The sequence below is a fragment of the Chiloscyllium punctatum genome, chromosome 36 (genome assembly GCF_047496795.1).
Source record: "Chiloscyllium punctatum isolate Juve2018m chromosome 36, sChiPun1.3, whole genome shotgun sequence".
In the NCBI taxonomy this organism is placed as follows: domain Eukaryota; kingdom Metazoa; phylum Chordata; class Chondrichthyes; order Orectolobiformes; family Hemiscylliidae; genus Chiloscyllium; species Chiloscyllium punctatum.
The window spans coordinates 12,861,069-12,880,478 of record NC_092774.1 but is presented as its reverse complement, the minus strand read 5'-3'; the positions used below and the strand labels follow the sequence as shown (position 1 = coordinate 12,880,478).

Here is a 19,410-nt window from a genome sequence, read left to right as displayed (position 1 = left end):
CCCCTTATCCCTCTGAATCTGTCCTATTTATATCCCCATCCAGATGCATTTTAAATATTATCATTGTACTAGCCTCCACCACTCCCTCTGGCTGACACGCACCAGCGTCTGTGCAAAAAGGTTGCCCCTCAGAAATCTTTCCCCCCTCACCCTAAACCCATGCCCTCCAGTTCTGGACTCGCCCCCCAACGTGGGGAAAAGACATACAAAAGTTGAGCAGCCAGACAGAATGCAAAAACAATACAATGTCGAATCACAGCGATAAAACAAATAGTAGCTCGACCCCTTTTTTAGATTAGATTAGATTACTTACAGTGTGGAAACAGGCCCTTCGGCCCAACAAGTCCACACCGCCCCGCCGAAGCGTAACCCACCCATACCCCTACATCTACATTTACCCCTTACCTAACACTATGGGCAATTTAGCATGGCCAATTCACCTGGCCTGCACATCTTTGGACTGTGGGAGGAAACTGGAGCACCCGGAGGAAACCCACGCAGACACGGGGAGAACGTGCAAACTCCACACAGTCAGTCGCCTGAGGCGGGAATTGAACCCGGGTCTCAGGCGCTGTGAGGCAGCAGTGCTAACCACTGTGCCACCGTGCCGCCCACTTTGTCCTATTAAAATCTGACAGGAACACCAGCACACCTAGTGAGCATACTGCGCATGTTTCCCGGTGTCAGTAACGCAGTGCACATGCCCAATGGTGTCAGCTAAACTCTGGGCATGCTCGTCGCTCTCCGCAAAAAAAGGCGCGCGACCTTCCTTTCATAGTCCAATAGGGAACCGTGGAGGACCAAACAAAAACTGGTCCTCCTGCCAATCAGAGCCACCCCTTTGTCTGAATGCGGAAGTTGGACCATGAGTTTCTGAAGCTGCTCCTCCTGCTCCTCTCTTTCTGAATCAACATTGAGCTTCACTCAGACCGCAAATTCCTTCCTCTGTCTCAGATCTGTGAGTACGGCACTCTCTTTTCTCGCCCCCTTTGCCATTTCTGTTTCTTTCCTGAGTTCAATTGTTGACTTACACCAACTGAAAGGAAAGGGATTTAACCCCGGGAGGGGACGGACTATGGAAAAGTGATCGAGGTCTGTGTCTCAATTGGCAAAATAGACAGGCAGGAGGCTGGAAGGACACAGCAAATGAGGCAGCATCAAGAGGTGTAGAAGTCGATATTTCGGGTGTAACCCTTCTTCAGGACTGGGGATGGGGGATGGGGGCTGGAGCTAAAGTGGGGATAGGTGAAGATAGGGAGAGGGTCCGGCCTGATTAATCATTAGGTGGAAGAAATCAGGTTGGTGACAGGAAGGAGTGGGAGTGAGGGGCACGGGGCTGAGAAGCGAGTCGGGGGATGGAAAGGGAGGTTATTTGAAATTGGAGAACTCGATGTTGGGTCCTGCAGGCTGTAGGCTGCCCGGGTGGAAGATGGGATGGTGCTCCCCCAATTTGCAGTTTGGTTCGTTGTGGCAATAGAGGAAGCCTATGATGTTCTTGTCAGAAAGGGAGTGGGAAGGGGAATTAAAATCGATGGTGACTGGGAGGTCTGGTCAGCCTCTCGGACCCGGCTGTGATGCTCACCAATCCGTTCCCCAAGTTTACGCTCAGTCTCCCCGAAGTAGAGAAGACCAAAATTTACAAACACGTGGCAAATGCAGTATTTCAATGTGAACTTATAACCTTTGCTATGGAAAAAAGAAGCAGAAAGACAGTGTATTATTTAAATGGTGATACTTTGGGATGTGGAGAAAGTGAGAACTGCAGATGCTTGAGATCAGAGGCAAAGTGTGGTGCTAGAAAAAGGCAGTCGGTCAGGCAACATCTGAGGACCTTGAGAGTTGACATTTCGGTCCCGAGCACTTCATCAGGAATGATGTGTGGATGGACAAAGGGTCTGATTCTGTGCTGTATGACTCTAATCATCTTCGGGGAGAGCAGAAGGGTGATTGTGAAGGTTGGAGTTTAAGAGGAGCTTTCAAAGATGTTTGCCCTTAATGGGAGCAGAAGAAGTTACAATGAAATCTTGCATTTGTGAGACAGCAACTGAGTGAGTGAGTAAATCCGAGGTTTTGGTGCAAAGTGGGAATTAATTGCACTGTGAGGATGAAGCCCTACCTATTGAGTCATTTCTGCTGGTTTATTTAGGACAGGGATGAGGAGGAACTGCTTTTCCTGGAGTGTAGTGAATCTATGGAATTCTCTGCCCCAGGAAGCAGTGGAGGCAGCTTCATTAAGTATATTCAAGGCACAGTTGGATGGGTTTTTGCATGGTAGGGGAATTAAAGGTAGTTGGGACAATGCAAGGAGGAGGATCTCAGATGATGAATAGATCAGCCATGATCTTAATGAATGGCAGAACAGGTTGGATGGGCCAAATGGTCTTCTCCTGCTTCTATTACAATGTAACTGTAACCCTGCATTTCCCACGGCTAACCCACCTAACCTGCACATCCGTCATCATTATAGGCAATTTAGCATGGCCAATCCAAATCAAGGCCGGTGAGCAGTGAGGTGATGTGGGAAATGAATATTAGAGAAAGGGACAAGGAGAGTAAATGTACCAGCAATCAAAACTGGATTCTAAAGATCACAAAAACTGAAACGGTGAGTCTGAATGTGTGCTGCATTGTAACAAAATTGAATGAATTAACTGCACACATTGAAGTGAATAATTATGGTCTGAGACTCCTTACAGAGACATGGCTTTAGGATGGCAAGGATTAGATTCTGTATATTGAGGGTGTTGTCTAATGGGAAGCTTGGTAAAGGTAGAGGGTTGGCACTGCTCATCAAAGCTCTGATCACATGGTAGTCTGATGTCAGCTCAGGTTTTAGGGCCTGGTTTCTCTGTCCTCTGTTGATCTCCCTGTCCCCAAGGAGTATGATGTCGGTCTGTGCTCAGCTCTGCTGGATTTCTGCTGAAGCTTTGTCCCCTTTTTCACCTTCTGGAACAATAAAGCATTCAGTCAATCAAGCCCCAACCCATCATCTCCCAGTCTGTCAGCCACCCAGGCACAGTGTAATCACAGCAGGGGATCTCACAAGAAAAAGGAAACCAAATTCGAAATGACGAGGTGCTCGTGTTTAATGTTTGTTCATGAGAAAGTAAACCACAAATGGGGCTCTCCCAGGATTCTTATACTATCCTACTTGAGGAATTCTCTCTTCCTTATATCTAACTCTGAGAACCCAGCTATGATTTACAACAATATTTACACCAGCAGAAGTAAGGCACCTGTTCTCAAATAGACAGAGAGATATACAAGATGTGCACACACACACACACACACACACACACACACAGACGTTCACGGGAGTGAATGCACATTTTCAGAGCTGAGCTCAAGTGTCACTTTTTGTCATAAAACTTTAAGTTCGCTTGATAAGGTGCTTTCCAGGGATTTCTGGGATTTGCATATTAATGAAACCTACAACCCATTTGAAAAGATGAAAGACTTAACAATCCAGGTTTGTTCAATGGATCATTTCAGTGGCAGGACACTGTCATGTTTTTCCATAAATTCTGTGTCTTATTATTTTATTCTCCACAACCACTTGATGAAGGAACAGTGCTCCAAAAGCTAGTGCTTCTAAATAAACCTGTTGGACTATAACGTGGTGTTGCGATTTTTACCTTTGTCCAGGTTAGGGGGGGAGTTGCTATGCTAAATTACCCATAGTGCCCAGGGATGTGCAGGTTAGGTGTGATAGTCAGGGAGTAGAGCAACAGGTGAAGAGGAATAGATGTGGGTGGGTTACCCTTCGGAGGGTCAGTGTGGACTCGTCGGGCCGAGTGGCGTGCTTCCACACTGTGGGGATTCTGTGAAGGGAAGGAATTCCTGCAAACTGTGCAGTGCGGTGCAGGCTAGCCAGCCGGCCGGCCGCGCCCCACCCCTTCCTCGCCCCTTTTCCCATTCCCTACCCCACCCCTGACCCATTGAAGGCGTCACAACGCGGAAGTGGCCCTGTCAGTTTGCATGAGACTCCCTCCCTCAGCAATTCTTCATCCTGGGAGTGTGTGGGGGGAATCTGTTCACTTGTGCCAACTGGAGTGAATCCAAGGAGGCAGCAGACTCTGCAAACACAGGTATGTGTCTTAATTACCCGGGTGAGGAGGGACAGAAGGATGGGGTGGAGCTGTTTTCCCCATCGCGCCAGAGTCTGAGACTTTTATAAAATCATGAGGGGTATGGATAGGGAAAATAGACAAGGTCTTTCCATTGGGATGGGAGAGTCCCAAACTGGAGGGTCATAGGTTCAGTGTGAGGGCAGTGGGGAAATGTAAAAGAGACCTCGGGGGCAACTTTATCATGAAGAGGGTGATGCGTATATGGAATGAGCTGCCAGAGGAAGTGGTGGGGGCTGGTCGAATTCCAACAGTTAAAAGGCATCTGGATGGGCGGATGAATACAAAGGGTTCAGATATAGAGGGGCCAAGTGATGGTAAATGCGACTGGAGTCATAGAGATGTACAGCACAGAAACAGACCCTTTGGTCCAACTCGTCCTTGCTGACAAGAGATCCAACCCAATTTAGTCCCAGCTGTCAGCTCCCGGCCCATATAGGGGCCAAGTGATGGCAAATCTGACTAGATTAATTTAGGATATCTGGGCAGGTTGGACCAAACGGTCTGTTTCCGTGCTGTGTGACTCAAATTGTCTTCAGTGAAAGCAGAAGTGTGGTTGTGAAGGCTGGACTTTCAGAGCATGTTTTGCCTTGACTGGGAGCAGAAGAGTTTGACTGAAGTGTGTCGGTGTTAATGCCTTGATGTCTCATTTTGCTCCCACTTTCCTGGGGTCATTAACCATTTTGTGTCTGGTTGTTCTTCAAGAAGCTGCATTGCAGGTTCACCCTGAATTGACACACTTTTTTTTTGCTTCCCAAAATCAGACCTGCTCACTCTCAGCAGTATCCCAGTGTTGTGAAAGATATTAACTTTCAGGTGGAGGTATCCAAAATTCAGAGAGATGTCAGTCTTGATGTTTTTGCTTTTTCTGTTCCTGTAAGATCCTGAATCAGCACCTTCAGGGGAATTAGTTTGAGCGGAGTGAGAGCAGAGGGGAAGGGAGAGTGGGATGGTGCTTTCAATTTTGTGGAACAACAAAAGAAAAGATTATTCCACAGAAAGTAGAATTGCTTGTTCTGAATTTCTACCCTGTACTGATAGTGATGACTTTTGTAATCTCTTTTTGCAGAGTATATGAAAATCTGAAGACTGAAGTTTCAAAATCAACGGATGAAGGGCTTATTCCTGAAACATTGACCCTCCTGCTCCTCGGATGCTCCCTGACTCCCCTGTGCTTTTCCAGCGCCACATGTTTCGACTGACTCTCCTTTGTTCCGAAGGGGCGGGGTTTACGAGTCAATCCTGGAAGGGGCGGGGTTTACGAGTCAATCCTGGAAGGGGCGGGGTTTACGAGCTGCGTTCGGAAGGGGCGGGGTCGACGTGTCCCCTGGGCGGAGGAGGGGGCGGGACTAGTACCTGGACCAGTGGGCGTGGCCATCCGGAAGCCGGAAGTGTGCCCGCGGTCTGTTTCCTCCGCTGGAGCCTCGCCTGCAGCAAGTAAGGTAAAGCTTTATCAATATTTCCTTTTACAGAGTTTGTATTTAATAACCAGTAATGGATACTCAATATCATCATAAAGTCCCAAAATGCAATTCATTTCAATCCATTGCAGATAAGCACTAAGAGTTAATTTTCTACAGGATTCAACAGTCTCAGCACTAAAATGGTCTCACAAGGGAACGGCTGTGAATGTTATCACTTGGTGTCCTGTTCACACAGATTCACCGATGCTGAGGCAAACGTTCTTCATTGCCTTACAGCATCCTGTTATCACTTGGTGAGTCCAGGTGTCCCTATCTTTAAGTTCTCTCCTCTTTCTGAGCCTTCCTGCCTGTTTATTTTCTAGTGCATTAAATGTATGCAATGATTCAGCATTACATTTTAGTCTGAATGTTTAAAGACACGTTTTAAGGCTATAGACTTTATCACCCAGATGCCCACACCCTCATTCCTCCCTTTGATTGCACTGCGATCACTGAAAGAGAAGGCTAGTCCAAACGAATGCCCTTCAAGGTGGTCCAGCCGTCAACATCCTGTAGAGAGGCACCACCATCTTCACAGCTCATCTGGTCATATTTATCATCGCCATCGACCCGTGTGGGTGAGCCATCAGATCGCGAAAGGAACATCTTCTGGGGCAAATCTATATCGCTAAGGGACCTCATAAGCCTAGCAATTAAATAGCTAACAATACCAATACCGACAAACAGACATAGCTAAACCGATGAGCCAATTGTACCATCGGCCCGATCTGCAGTTTCCCCAACTGGTCCCTTCAGTCATTCTGTCACGGAATACCTGGATCTCTTCTTGAATCTTAGTAATATTGCCAGTGAGATTGGGAATGCCCATAGTGCATTTATCTTGGACAATGGTGCAGACCTCACCCTCCCGGGCGAGTATATAGTCTAAGGCACACCGATTCTGCATAGAGTAAAGACACAGGTCTGATAATCCCAGTTTACTCTGTTCCAGAGCCTCTTTACTCTTATTTCCTCAAATGGTCAGGCCACAAAAGAGGGAATTGCAGTTCTGTTGACTTGTCAACCCTGCCGATCCTTCCAACCTCAGGGTACTCTGGATTCCCCAGCCTGTCGGGTGTCCTCTATTGTCACCCAGTCCCTTGGGATCCTTCCAGTTGGAGCAAGGTTGGCTGAGACCGATCGCTGCATCCTCCTCAGATGGAGGTTCCATCGACTTGTCCACTGGCCAGGACAAGGTACTGTTGTGGGAACAAGGGCTCCGATGGTGACCTTATGAGAGACATCTTTGCCATCCAGGACAAGGAAATTGGTAGCTTTACCTTAGCTGAAGAAATAATAGTCTGGTTTGGTGTATATTAGGGAGAGTTTGTCAAAATAGGTTACTGAAATGTTACAGCAGGGGGTCTGGTCAGATCTACAGGAGTAGAGGGTCAACGTTTTGCAAGAGGAGTTGCTTTAGCACTGTACAAAATGGGCCAAGTGACTTGAGCACTTGCAGTGTATGGGAGACAATGGTCCTCAGAATGCTGTTCCCATTGGGCTCTCCCTTAGCTCTATTGTACATGGTCTTGGTGACAGTATCAGGTTCTGAAAAGAGAAAAGGCCTATAAATGCACAAGGGAAGGGTTCCGTTCCAGGTCCATGTGCCACATAAGGCCTGCTGTACCCCAGGCAGTGTTACACCAGCGGTTTGTATACACAGACCGGAGGTATTGGAAAGTGATATTCCTCTTCGCAGGGTCGGCAGTAGGAAATCTGACAAATAGAATGGAATCGGGGACTGGGGACGGGGCAAGTAAGTCATCTCCCGATAGAGAGGAGTAACATACTACTGCCTCTGGGGTGTAGAGCGTTCTGTGGGCCTGTATAAATAAGTTCCTTGTGGATTGAGGAGTTTCCCCTATCAGGCTTCCCTTTTCTCGAGTCGGCCCGTCCTACAAAAAGGGATGGTGTTCCTGGGCGTCCTTAAAATATTTACCATAATGACGGGGTTGATCATTTTTATCCTCACTAGGCTTGCGTCTGCAGGTAAGATCAAAAAGACAGGTTCGGTAACGCCATGGTAACTCCCCCTGATTTCTACTGTCCAGATGGACCATCTGGTCTTTCTGATGGAAGAGTCCATTACAATAATCAATCTTCATCACGTTCCACACGTCAAAGGGGTCTGGTCCGGTGCACTGGACGACATCTCCTCAGTATGGGTGGTGGATAATCTCTGATCATTCCTGGTCCCATCCATACTTAGTGGCTTTCCCCATCAGGATGTTGTACGTGATCAGAGAGGTGAGGAGATAAGCGATCCCCCACATGTCCCTCCTCTTAGTTCAAGTATCTGTAATAAGATTAACATTAGAACAACAGCAAGATTCAAAAACCCAAATGGACAGGGTCCACTCCTTTTGTTCAGATTCCAGGATTCTCTCCTCCTCTTCTACACCTTTTGATTGGTGCGGTCAATCAATTTACAATGGTGCAGTTGGACCCAAGCTGAGCGCCCAGCGACTGTGACCGTTGTAGGGGTGGGAAGTAAAACCTGCAAGGGGCCATTTCAACGAGGTTGAAGACCTTTGCCAGTCCAGTTCTCAACGAGCACCAACAAACCAAGGTCTACCTGTGACGAGGCTGAAAGGGAGGGAACATCGCCGTAGGTCACACGCTCCTGGGAGTGAACGGCACACATAACATTAGATAGAGCAAGAACATAACCAATCATTGCTTCGGTCATGTGGTGGACGTGGACTGAGAAGGGAGCCAAATCGTTCCAAGGGGTACGGAGGGGGTGACCAGAGAGACTCTCAGCTGGAGACAGTCGTGTCTTGCCCGCAGACATGGATCACATCTGGAATAAGGCCACAGGGATTAGCATAACCAGGAGGGGCCAGACTCTGCCATTAATTTGGCAAGTTTAGTCTTATGTCTGGTTAAAACATTCAACAAGGCCGGTCACCTGAGGATGATAAATACCATGCAGTTGCCGACAAATACAAAGCTGGGAACAGAGTTCTCCGTTAATATTACCCACAAAGTGTGGTCCATTGTCTGAGCTAATGCACGCAGGTATACTGAAGCGGGGAATTATTTCCTTAAACAAACTCTTCACCACACTCTCAGCAGTAGCGTTAGGAGGAGGGTAGGCTTCAATCCACTTCGAAAAGACATCAACAATAAGCAAAACATATTTATAGCAACTCAACTCATTTCTCCAACTCAATGAAGTCCAGTTGAAGTGTCTCCAAGGGACCCTCCAGCAAGGGAGTTCTCGTAGAGATACTTGAACTAAGAGGTGGGGGATCGCCTACCCACTGACCTGTTTGATCACGTACAACATCCTGATCGGGAAAGTCACTGACTGAGTATCGATGCGATCTGAAAATGATCTGAGATTATCCTGGTGTCATCTGGTGCACCAGACCAGACGCTTTCAACATGGAGTCACTTGAGCGATGGAGTGAGCTGCCAGAGGAAGTGGTGGGTGCTGGTACGATGACAAGTTAAAAGGCTCTTGGATGGGCATATGAATATGATGGGTCAGGGCCAAGTGATGGCAAATGTGACTGGAGTCATAGAGATGTACAGCACAGAAACAGACCCTTCGGTCCAACTCCGTCCTTGCTGACAAAAGAGCCAACCCAATTTAGTCCCAGCTGTCAGCACCCAGCCCATATAGGGGCCAAGTGATGGCAAACATGACTAGATTAATTTAGGATATCTGGGCAGGTTGGACCAAAGGGTCTGTTTTCGTGCTGTGTGACTCTAATTGTCTTCAGTGAAAGCAGAAGTATGGTTGTGAAGGCTGGACTTTCAGAGCATGTTTTGCCCTGACTGGGAGCAGAAGGGTTTGACTGAAGTGTGTCGGTGTTAATGGCTTGATGTCTCATTTTGCTCCCACCTTCCCGGGGTCATTAACCATTTTGTCTCTGGTCCTTCCTCAAGAAGCTGCATTGCAGGTTCACCCTGAATTGACACTTTTTTTATGCTTCCCAAAATCAGACCTGCTCACTCTCAGCAGGATCCCAGTGTTGTGAAAGATATTAACTTTCAGGTGGAGGTATCCAAAATTCAGAGAGATGTCAGTCTTGATGTTTTTGCTTTTTCTGCCCCTGTAAGATCCTGAATCAGCACCTTCAGGAGAATTAGTTAGAGTGGAGTGAGAACAGAGGGGAAGGGAGAGTGGGATGGTGCTTTCAATTTTGTGGAACAACAAAAGAATATTCCACAGAAAGTAGAATTGCTTGTTCTGAATTTCTACCCTGTACTGATAGTGATGACTTTTGTAATCTCTTTTTGCAGAGTATATGAAAATCTGACGACTTGAAGTTTCAAAATCAACGGATGAAGGGCTTATTCCCGAAACATTGACTCTCCTGTTCCTCGGATGCTGCCTGACCTGCTGTGCTTTTCCAGCGCCACATTTTTTTGTCTGACTCTCCAGTGTCTGCAGTCCTCACTTTGATGTCATTGTCTGACAGTCTCTGAATCCATCGGGACCGCAACGATTTTTGACTGTGATTTCTGTGAGAGGGATCTACACTTTTTGGTTCCTGTTTGAGGACGTTTTCAGCATCAGTGGGACTGGACGAGAGACCCCACTGTTGCAGCGAACTGTGTGTGGAGTCCGAAACAGTTATACGGCCTGAGAAGGGGACTTCACGGCAGGGAGGGGCTCTACACGTGTTTGTGTGCAGCTGAAGCTGTGGCCATGGAGAAAGCAGAGGAATCCCGCCCTGTGGAGGAACCGTGGAAGTGTGGTGACTGTGGGAAAGGCTTCCGTTTCCCGTCTGCCCTGGAGACTCATCGGCGCAGTTACACCGGGGAGAGGCCATTCCCCTGCACCGACTGCGGAAAGGCCTTCAGACATTCCTCTAACCTGCAGGCCCACCAGCGGATCCACACGGGAGAGAGGCCATTCACCTGCTCTCAGTGCGGGAAGGGCTTCAGGTATACCTCCCACCTGCTGATCCACCAGCGAGTCCACACGGGGGAGAGGCCGTTCACCTGCTCTCAGTGCGGGAAGGGCTTCACCTGCTCCTCCACCCTGCTGATCCACCAGCGTATCCACACGGGAGAGAGACCCTTCAGCTGCCCCGAGTGCGGGAAGGCCTTCAGCAGTTCCTCCACCCTGCTGACCCACCAGCGTATCCACACGGGGGAGAGACCCTTCAGCTGCCCCAAGTGCGGGAAGGCCTTCAGCAGTTCCTCCCACATGCTGACCCACCAGCGTATCCACACGGGGGAGAGACCCTTCAGCTGCCCCGAGTGTGGGAAGGCCTTTACCCAGGTCTCCTCCCTGCTGACCCACCAGTGGGTCCACACCGGGGAGAGGCCGTTCACCTGCTCTCAGTGCGGGAAGGGCTTCATCAGTTCCTCCAACCTGCTGATCCACCGACGCGTCCACACGGGGGAGAGACCCTTCAGCTGCCCCGAGTGTGGGAAGGCCTTCAGCAGTTCCTCCCACCTGCTGACCCACCAGCGTATCCACACGGGGGAGAGACCCTTCAGCTGCCCCAAGTGCGGGAAGGCCTTCAGCAGTTCCTCCAACCTGCTGACCCACCAGCGTATCCACACGGGGGAGAGACCCTTCAGCTGCCCCGAGTGTGGGAAGGCCTTTACCCAGGTCTCCTCCCTGCTGAGACACCAGCGGATCCACACGGGGGAGAGACCATTCACCTGCTCTCAGTGCGGGAAGGCCTTCACCTACTCCTCCCACCTGTGGAAGCACCAGCGAGTTCAGTGCCATCGCAGGGGCATTGAAGGAGTGACGGCCGAGTGACCATATCAGTTGGACTGTCGACCTGTTTCCGGGGACTCCCGGGTTCAAATCCCGCCCCGACAGATGTCAGAATTGGTATTCGGTCAGAAATGTGGAGTTCGGAATCTAACGGTGAGACCGTTTCAGGGAGGGAGAGGTCGGTGGGGGGAGAAAGCCCCCATCTGATTTCCCACTCTCCCTTGTTAGGGAAGGGAACCGCCATTGTGGGAAAGGATTCACTCAGCCGTTCCAGCTGCATCCTTTACCCGGTCTGGCTTACTCCTGACTCCAGACCCACAGCAGTCTGGTTGACTCTACATTGCCCCTTCCTGACAAATGAGCAGGGAGACACTTACTTGGAGACGGGGTACGGGTTAAAATTGCTGAGTGAGGCAATACTTCCTCCGGGTTACGGATGTACCAAGGATCCAATTACAAAGGGACAACTTGGTGCTGGCTAATAGTGAAGACAGTGAGGGGGGGGCGGTGGGACAGGGGAGGTGTGGTGTGTGCAGGCAGTCAACACATGTAATAGCTTGTAACTTTGACTTTGGAAACAGAACCAGTCTGACTCAAGATTGGGATACAGGCTGACTCTGACCTCACACCTTTAATGCATTGTCTGAGCTGAGATGTGAGCTTTTGCTATCAAACCTTGTTATCTCGAGAAGGTGACAACAAGAAGTTCTGGGATTCACATTGTAATGAGACCTGCAACCTATTTGAAAAGGTGGAAGACTTAACAATCCAGGTTTGTTGAATATACCATTTCAGTGGCAGGACGCTGGAATGTTTTGCTCTAAATTGTGTCTCAGGATCTTATCCTCCACAACCACCTGATGATGAGGCAGCACTCCAAAAGTTACTGCTTCCAAAGAAGCCTGTTGGACTACAACGTGGAGTTGTGTGATTCTAGAATCTGGTCTCCAGCATCTGCAGTCCTTGTTTTTACCTTGTTGATTTTAACCCTACAGCGAATCCTCTTGCAAGGATGCCTGCCTTGAAGAAGTTTTCCTCCTCTGTCTACAAGAATCTCAGGGAGTCCCTCTCCCACTGCAACTCCCAGGTTTTTTAGATTACTTTACAGTGTGGAAACAGGCCCTTCGGCCCAACAAGTCCACACCGCCCCGCCGAAGCGTAACCCACCCATACCCCTACATTTACCCCTTACCTAACACTATAGGCAATTTAGCATGGCCAATTCACCTGACCTGCACATCTTTTGGACTGTGGGAGGAAACCGGAGCACCCGGAGGAAACCCACGCAGACACGGGGAGAACGTGCAAACTCCACACAGTCAGTCGCCTGAGGCGGGAATTGAACCGGGGTCTCTGGCGCTGTGAGGCAGCAGTGCTAACCACTGTGCCACCGTGCCGCCCACTGCCACCGTGCCGCCCACGGTGCCGCCCAGGTCATTTCCTCTGCCCTGATGCTCTTCAACCATGTCCTGAAACAGACTCGCCACCACAGCCCCATTCGCTTCCTCAGTGCCTGCCTCCGTAACCAACTCATCCCACACGGACTCCAGACCACCTTTAAACCAGCAGAGTTCGGATCCGAACAGGACAAACAGTACAGACTACAGATTCAAAAAACACCAGGAACGGTTCTCCTTCAAGATCCTCCGCTCCACGCTTGCAGCAATGCGCCGTCACCTAACCTCTCTCCAGTCAGCCCTGCCTCAGCTGAGGGCCACACTCTCTCAGAATTACAAAGGACCCCCTCTGTACTACATCCTCAGGAGAATTCATACTCTCAACAAACAGTATTTCAACTCCATCTTAAACATCAAAAACTGTAAGTACAACAAACCTTTATCCACCCAACTCCATAACCAGCGCTCCTCAAACATTCCAGAAGATTCCCCCGGCCTCTGAAATTGCTCGGACGCCATTAGCCATGCGGCTGGTGCAGCTGCCGCCCCCACGCTGATTGATGTCACTTCCGCCCCCATCATGGCTACTCCCACAGCCACTTCCGCCCCTCACAATTCCTCATGCATCACATGTGACATCATTTCTGCCCCTCACATCATCGCTGATGTCACACGCTCAGTGACTTCCGCCACTCTTAATGCTGTGGTCACCCCCACTTCCGCCCCCACCAACGCCACTCACCTGCATTAAGCTGACATGCCCCCCACAGATCCCACTGTCACCATTCCCGGCCTACAGAACCCTGAGGGGAACACCACCCCTGCTCACGACTCCACCCCCCATTCCCCCCCCCCATCACACCCACTCCAGTTACCGGCTCCGCCCCCACTCCCAGCTCCACACCCACACCAGATCCCAGCTCCCAGCCATGCCGCGTTTTCACCATCCCCCCAGACCTCCCCCTCACTGAGGACGAACGATTAGTCCTCAGCAAAGGACTCATCTTCATCCCCCTCCGTCCACACATCAATGAATTTAATACACGCCGTGATGTCGAACACTTCCTCCGCCTCCGAGCTTACTTTCACAATCTGGACGCCCGCCCACCTTCCGAGGACCCCTTCGCCCACCTCCAATACACTGCATCCACGTGGACACCCCGCGCTGGCCTATTACCTGCCCTCGACCTCTTCATTTCCAACTGCCGCCGGGACATTAACCGCCTCAACCAGTCTACCCCCCCTCCCCCACTCCAACCTCTCACCCTCACAACGCGCAGCCCTCCAATCCCTCTGCTCCAATCCTGACCTCACCATCAAGCCAGCGGATAAAGGGGGCGCAGTGGTAGTCTGGCGCACTGACCTCTACGCCGCTGAAGCCAAACGCCAACTCGAAGACACCTTTTCCTACTGCCCCCTCGACCATGACCCAACCCCCCATCACCAACCCATCATCTCCCAGACCATACAGAACCTCATCACCTCAGGAGATCTCCCAACCACAGCTTCCAACCTCATAGTCCGGGAACCCGCACTGCCTGGTTCTACCTCCTTCCCAAGATCCACAAGCCTGACCACCCTGGCTGACCCATTGTCTCAGCGTGCTCCTGCCCCACTGAACTCATCTCTACCTACCTCGACACTGTCCTATTCCCCCTAGTCCAGAAACTCCCCACATACGTTCGAGACACCACCCACGCCCTCCACCTCCTCCAAGACTTCCGTTTCCCCGGCCCCCAACGCCTTATCTTCACCATGGATATCCAATCCCTCTACACCTCCATCCGCAATGTCCAGGGCCTCCAAGCCCTCCGTTTTTTCCTCTCCAGACGTCCCCAACAGTACCCTTCCACCGAAACTCTCATTCATTTGGCTAAACTGCTCCTCACCCTTAACAATTTCTCCTTCGAATCCTCCCACTTCCTCCAGACCAAAGGGGTAGCCCATGGGCACACGTATGGGCCCCAGCTATGTTTGTCTCTTTGTTGGCTACGTAGAACAGTTGATCTTCTGTAATTACACCGGCACCACTCCCCACCTCTTCTTCCGCTACATTGATGACTGCATTGGCACCACCTCGTGCTCCCGCAAGGAGGTTGAGCAATTCAGCAACTTCACCAACACATTCCACCCTGACCTTAAAGTTAACTGGACCATCTCTGACACCTCCCTCCCCTTCCTCGACCTCTCCATCTCCATTAATGATGACCGACTTGACACCGACATTTTCTACAAACCCACCGACTCCCACAGCTACCTGGATTACACCTCTTCCCACACTACCTCTTGCAAAAATGCCATCCCGTATTCCCAATTCCTCCGCTCCCGCCGGATCTGCTCCCAGGAGGACCAGTTCCACCAGAGAACACACCAGATGCCCCCCTTCTTTAGAGACCGCAATTTCCCTTCCCACGTGGTTAAAGGTGCCCTCCAAGGCATCTCGTCCACATCCCGCACTCCTGCCCTCAGACCCCACCCCTCCAACCGTAACAAGGACAGAACGCCCCTGGTGCTCACCTTCCACCCTACCAACCTTCGCATAAACCAAATAGTCTGCCGACATTTCTGCCACCTCCAAAAAGACCCCACCACCAGGGATATATTTCCCTCCCCACCCCTTTTCCGCCTTCCGTATCTACTTGGTTAGGTCAACCCCCCTCCCCCAACCCATTAGGAAGACTGGGTGCTTCCTACCAGAGCGCTTTAGGGAACATCTCCGGGACACCCGCACCAATCAACCACACTGCGCGGTGGCCCAACATTTCAACCGCCGCTCCCTCACCACCAGACGCCTGGAGGAAGAACGCCTCATCTTCTGCCTCGGAACACTTCAACCCCAAGGCATCGATGTGGACTTCAACAGTTTCCTCATTTCCTCTTCCCCCACCTCACCCTAGTTCCAAACTTCCAGCTCAGCACTGTCCCCCTGACTTGTCCTAACTTTCTATTTTCTTTTCCACCTATCCACTCCACCCTCCGCCTTGACCTATCACCTTCATCCCCTCCCCCACTCGCCTATTGTACTCTATGCTACTTTCTCCACTCCCCCACCCTCCTCTCACTAGTCTCTCCACGCTTCAGGCTCTCTGCCTTTATTCCTGATGAAGGACTTTTGCCCGAAACGCCGATTTCGAAGCTACTTGGATGCTGCCTGAACTGCTGTGCTCTTCCAGCACCACTAATCCCGAATCTGGTTTCCAGCATCTGCAGTCATTGTTTTTACCCAATCGTAAAGACAGGGTGGGGGGGGGGTGAGGAGGAGGGGAGGTGTGGTGTGTGGTGTGGGGGGTGGGGGTGGTGAGGAGGAGGGGAGGTGTTGTGTGGGGGGTGGGGGAGGGGGTGTGGAGGAGGGGAGGTGTGGGGTTCAAAAAGCAACTGCTTTTTCTCTGCCTTTTTGCTGGGGGGGATCTGAAGCTGTAACAAAGTTGGTTTGCAATAAAGGTTACCTGAACTTAACACCGGGCTCAGACTCTCATTGAAAGCTATCAGCTCCGAGAGGTTTTTGTTTTAAAGCTGCTCATTTCTTTCAGCCACCTGCACTAAGTTTAGAACATAGAACAATCCAGCGCTGGGGAACTCAAAACTAGGTGGGGGGGCATTTTTATTTAAATATAAGGAGAGAGATTTAAAAGAAACTGGCAGGGCAATATTTTGAAAGAGGGTGATTTGCATGTGGAATGAACTTGCTGAGGATGTGGTAGATGCAGGTACAGTGACAACATTGAAACAGCATTCGGATGGGTACATGAGTAGAAAGGTTTAGAGGGATATGGGCCAAATGCAGGCAAGTGGGACTGGTTTAGATTGGGAATCCTGGTCAACATGGACAAATTGGACCGAAGTGTCTGTTTCTGTGCTGTATACCTTTATCGAAACCAGTAGATTTCTGAAAGGGGCTTGACAGGATAGATGCAGATAAAATGCTCCTTTGTGGGGAGGGTCATCGAATTCCGACAAGGTGGAAGCGGGCCATTCAGCCCATCTATTTCACTCTGGCCCTCTGAACAGTATCCCACCCATAACCCAACCCCTGACTCTGTATTTCCCATGGCCAAGCCACCCTAACCTGTACATCCCTGGTCACTATGGGTAATTTAGCACGGCCAATTCTCCCTAACCTCTACACCCTAATCTATAAATTACCTTCTCAAGAATGTAATTTAAATGCAGAGCTTTTCTAAGACTCAACATTGGGACACAGACAGAATTCACACCGATTGTCTCTACTTATAAATAGGGCAACGTCCCTTTGAAATGTAGATTCATTTAGATATAACTGCGTCACTTTACATATGAAGATATCCCTTTGAATGTGCTCACATCCCCTTGAAATATAATCTTGTCCATTTAAACCTCTTTATTTGCAGAAATACCCGTTAAAATGTCCACGTCCCTTTAAAATGCAGATTTCCCCCTTTAGATATGACGCCGTTCCGTTCGATGTCGGAATATCTGTTTAAATTGAGCCGTGAGCTTTCCCAATGTAGACAGGGCTCCTCGAAACGTGGCAGTGTCCCCGCCCCCCGCAGCTGCAGAGTGAGACAGGAGAGTTTGTTTTTGTGAATGAACAGTTGTAGCGCGAGGTGGCTGTGACTTGGTGACGGTGAGGCTCCCCGACCCCGCCCATCCCCCCATCCCCGGCCCCGCCCATCCCCTCCCCCGGCCCCGCCCATCCCCTCCCCCGGCCCCGCCCATCTCCCACGTGCAGACGTCACGCGGGGGTGAAGGCGGTTGGGAGGAGAAGTCGCTCGAGCGAGGAAGCGGCGGGAGGGCGGCCGTTAGGAAAATCCAGATATCCTGAATTAATCTAGTCCCCTTTGCCAGCGCTATATCCCTCTAAACCCTTCCTATTCATATACCCATCCAGATACCTTTTAAAGGCTGTAATTATACCAGCCTCCTCCACTTCCTCTGGCAGCTCATTCCATACCTGCACCACCCTCCACATGGAAACGTTGCCCCTTCAGGAACCTTTTATATCTTTGTGGCCTCACCCTAAACCTATTCCCTCTAGTTGTGAGTCTCACCCCAACACTGAGGAAAAGGCTTAAAAACATTGAGCAGCCAGAAAAATGCAAAAACAATCAAATATCGAACCACATTGGGGGGGAATTATGGCTCTGCCCTTTTTGTTCTCCGATAGGTATTTGGAAACTTAAAATCTGTCAATACCATCAGCATTGCTACAGAGCACGTTGTGTACACTCCTCAGTGTCAACAAGCAGGGCACGTGTTTGCCAATGTCACCAAAACATTGGGCATGTTCCTCGCTGTCGGCAGAAAAGTTGCGAAACCTACTTTTGATGGACGAATAAGGAGCACTGGAGGACCGGGGGGGAGACTTGTCCTTCTGCCATTCGGAGCTCCCCTATTGGTGAATGTGGAAGTTGGACCATGAGCTTCTTAAGGTCCTGCTCCTCCTCTCTCTGAATGAAGATTGAGCTTCACCTCAGACTGCAACTTCTTTCCTCCGTCCAACATGTGAGTACAACACTCTCTTTTCTCACCCCCTTTTCCATTTACGTTTCATTCTGGGGTTCAAGTGTTGACTTGGAGCAACTGAAAGGAATAGGAGTGAATCCAGCGAGGGGACAGACTCTGGAAAAGTTAGTCCAGGCCTGTGTCTCAATTGGCAAAATAGACAGACAGGAGACTGGAAGAGCAAGCCAGGCAGTATCAGGAGGTGGAGAAGTCGAGGTATCTGGTGTAACCCTTGTTCAGGACTGGGGGTGGGTATAGGGAGAACTGTGGAACAAGGGTGTGCTGGGGGCAGGGTATTGAAGTGGGGATAGGTGGAGACAGGTAGAGGGTACAATAGACAATAGGTGCAGGAGTAGGCTGTTCTGCCCTTCGAGCCAGCACCACCATTCATTGTGATAATGGCTGATCATCCTCAATCAGTATCCTGTTCCTGCCTTATCATCATAACCTGGTACGACCTGGTTGGTGAATGGGAGGAAGGAATCTAGTTGGCAGGGAAGAGTGGAAGGGGCAGGGAAGTGAGTTGGGGGATGGGATGGGATGGGAGATTATTTGAAATTGGAGAACTCTGTGTTGAGTCCTCTGGGCTGTGGACTGCTCAGACAAGATGAGGTTTTGTTCCTCCAATTTGTGGTTTGGTTTGTTGTGGTAATGGAGGAAGCTAAATATAGTCATGTCAGAAGGGGAGTGGGAAGGGGCATTAAAATGGGTGGAGACTGGGAAGTCCGCTCAGCCTCTGCGGACCCGGCTGTGATGCTCAGCAAACCGTTCCCCAAGTTTACGCTCGGTTTCCCCGATGTAGAGAAGACCACAATTGACAAAGCACAGCAGGTCAAGCAGCATTTGAGCAGTAGGACAGTCGAAGTTTGGGGCACGAGCCCTTCATCAGGAATGATGCGTGGATGTTCAGAGGGGCATCAGTGTCCTTCTGTGCCAGTTGTCAGACAGGTGCAGCAGGCAATGAGCAAGGCAAGTGGTGTATTAGCAAGCGGAATTGAGTTCAGAAGTAGGGATGTCTTCCTGCAGTTAGGGGGTCATTGAATATATTTAAGACTGAGTTCATCTGATTTTTATGTGAATGTTTATGGGGAAGGCAAGAAAATGGTTTAAAGACTAGTATAGAACCAAGTTACAGAGCCATACAGCACAGAAACAGATCCTTCAGTCCAACTAGTCCATGCTGACTATGTTCTCAAACTAAACCAGTCCCACCTGCCAGTGTTTTGGCTCATATCCATCCAAACCTTTCC

The 19,410-nt window shown here is 50.1% G+C and overlaps 1 protein-coding gene across 2 annotated transcripts in view; it reads left to right on the top strand.

The window, feature by feature from the left end:
• The window catches only part of LOC140460736 (uncharacterized), a 247,628-nt gene that overhangs the window by 36,589 nt on the left and 191,629 nt on the right, over positions 1 to 19,410 (top strand). The window contains exon 2 of one of the 2 annotated variants that reach the window (XM_072555367.1): positions 10,773 to 11,279. In XM_072555367.1, the coding sequence (XP_072411468.1) occupies positions 10,773 to 11,279 (507 nt within the window). Of the gene's footprint in view, positions 1 to 10,436; positions 15,922 to 19,410 lie in introns of those variants that run through there. The other variant, XM_072555368.1, reaches the window with a different exon arrangement.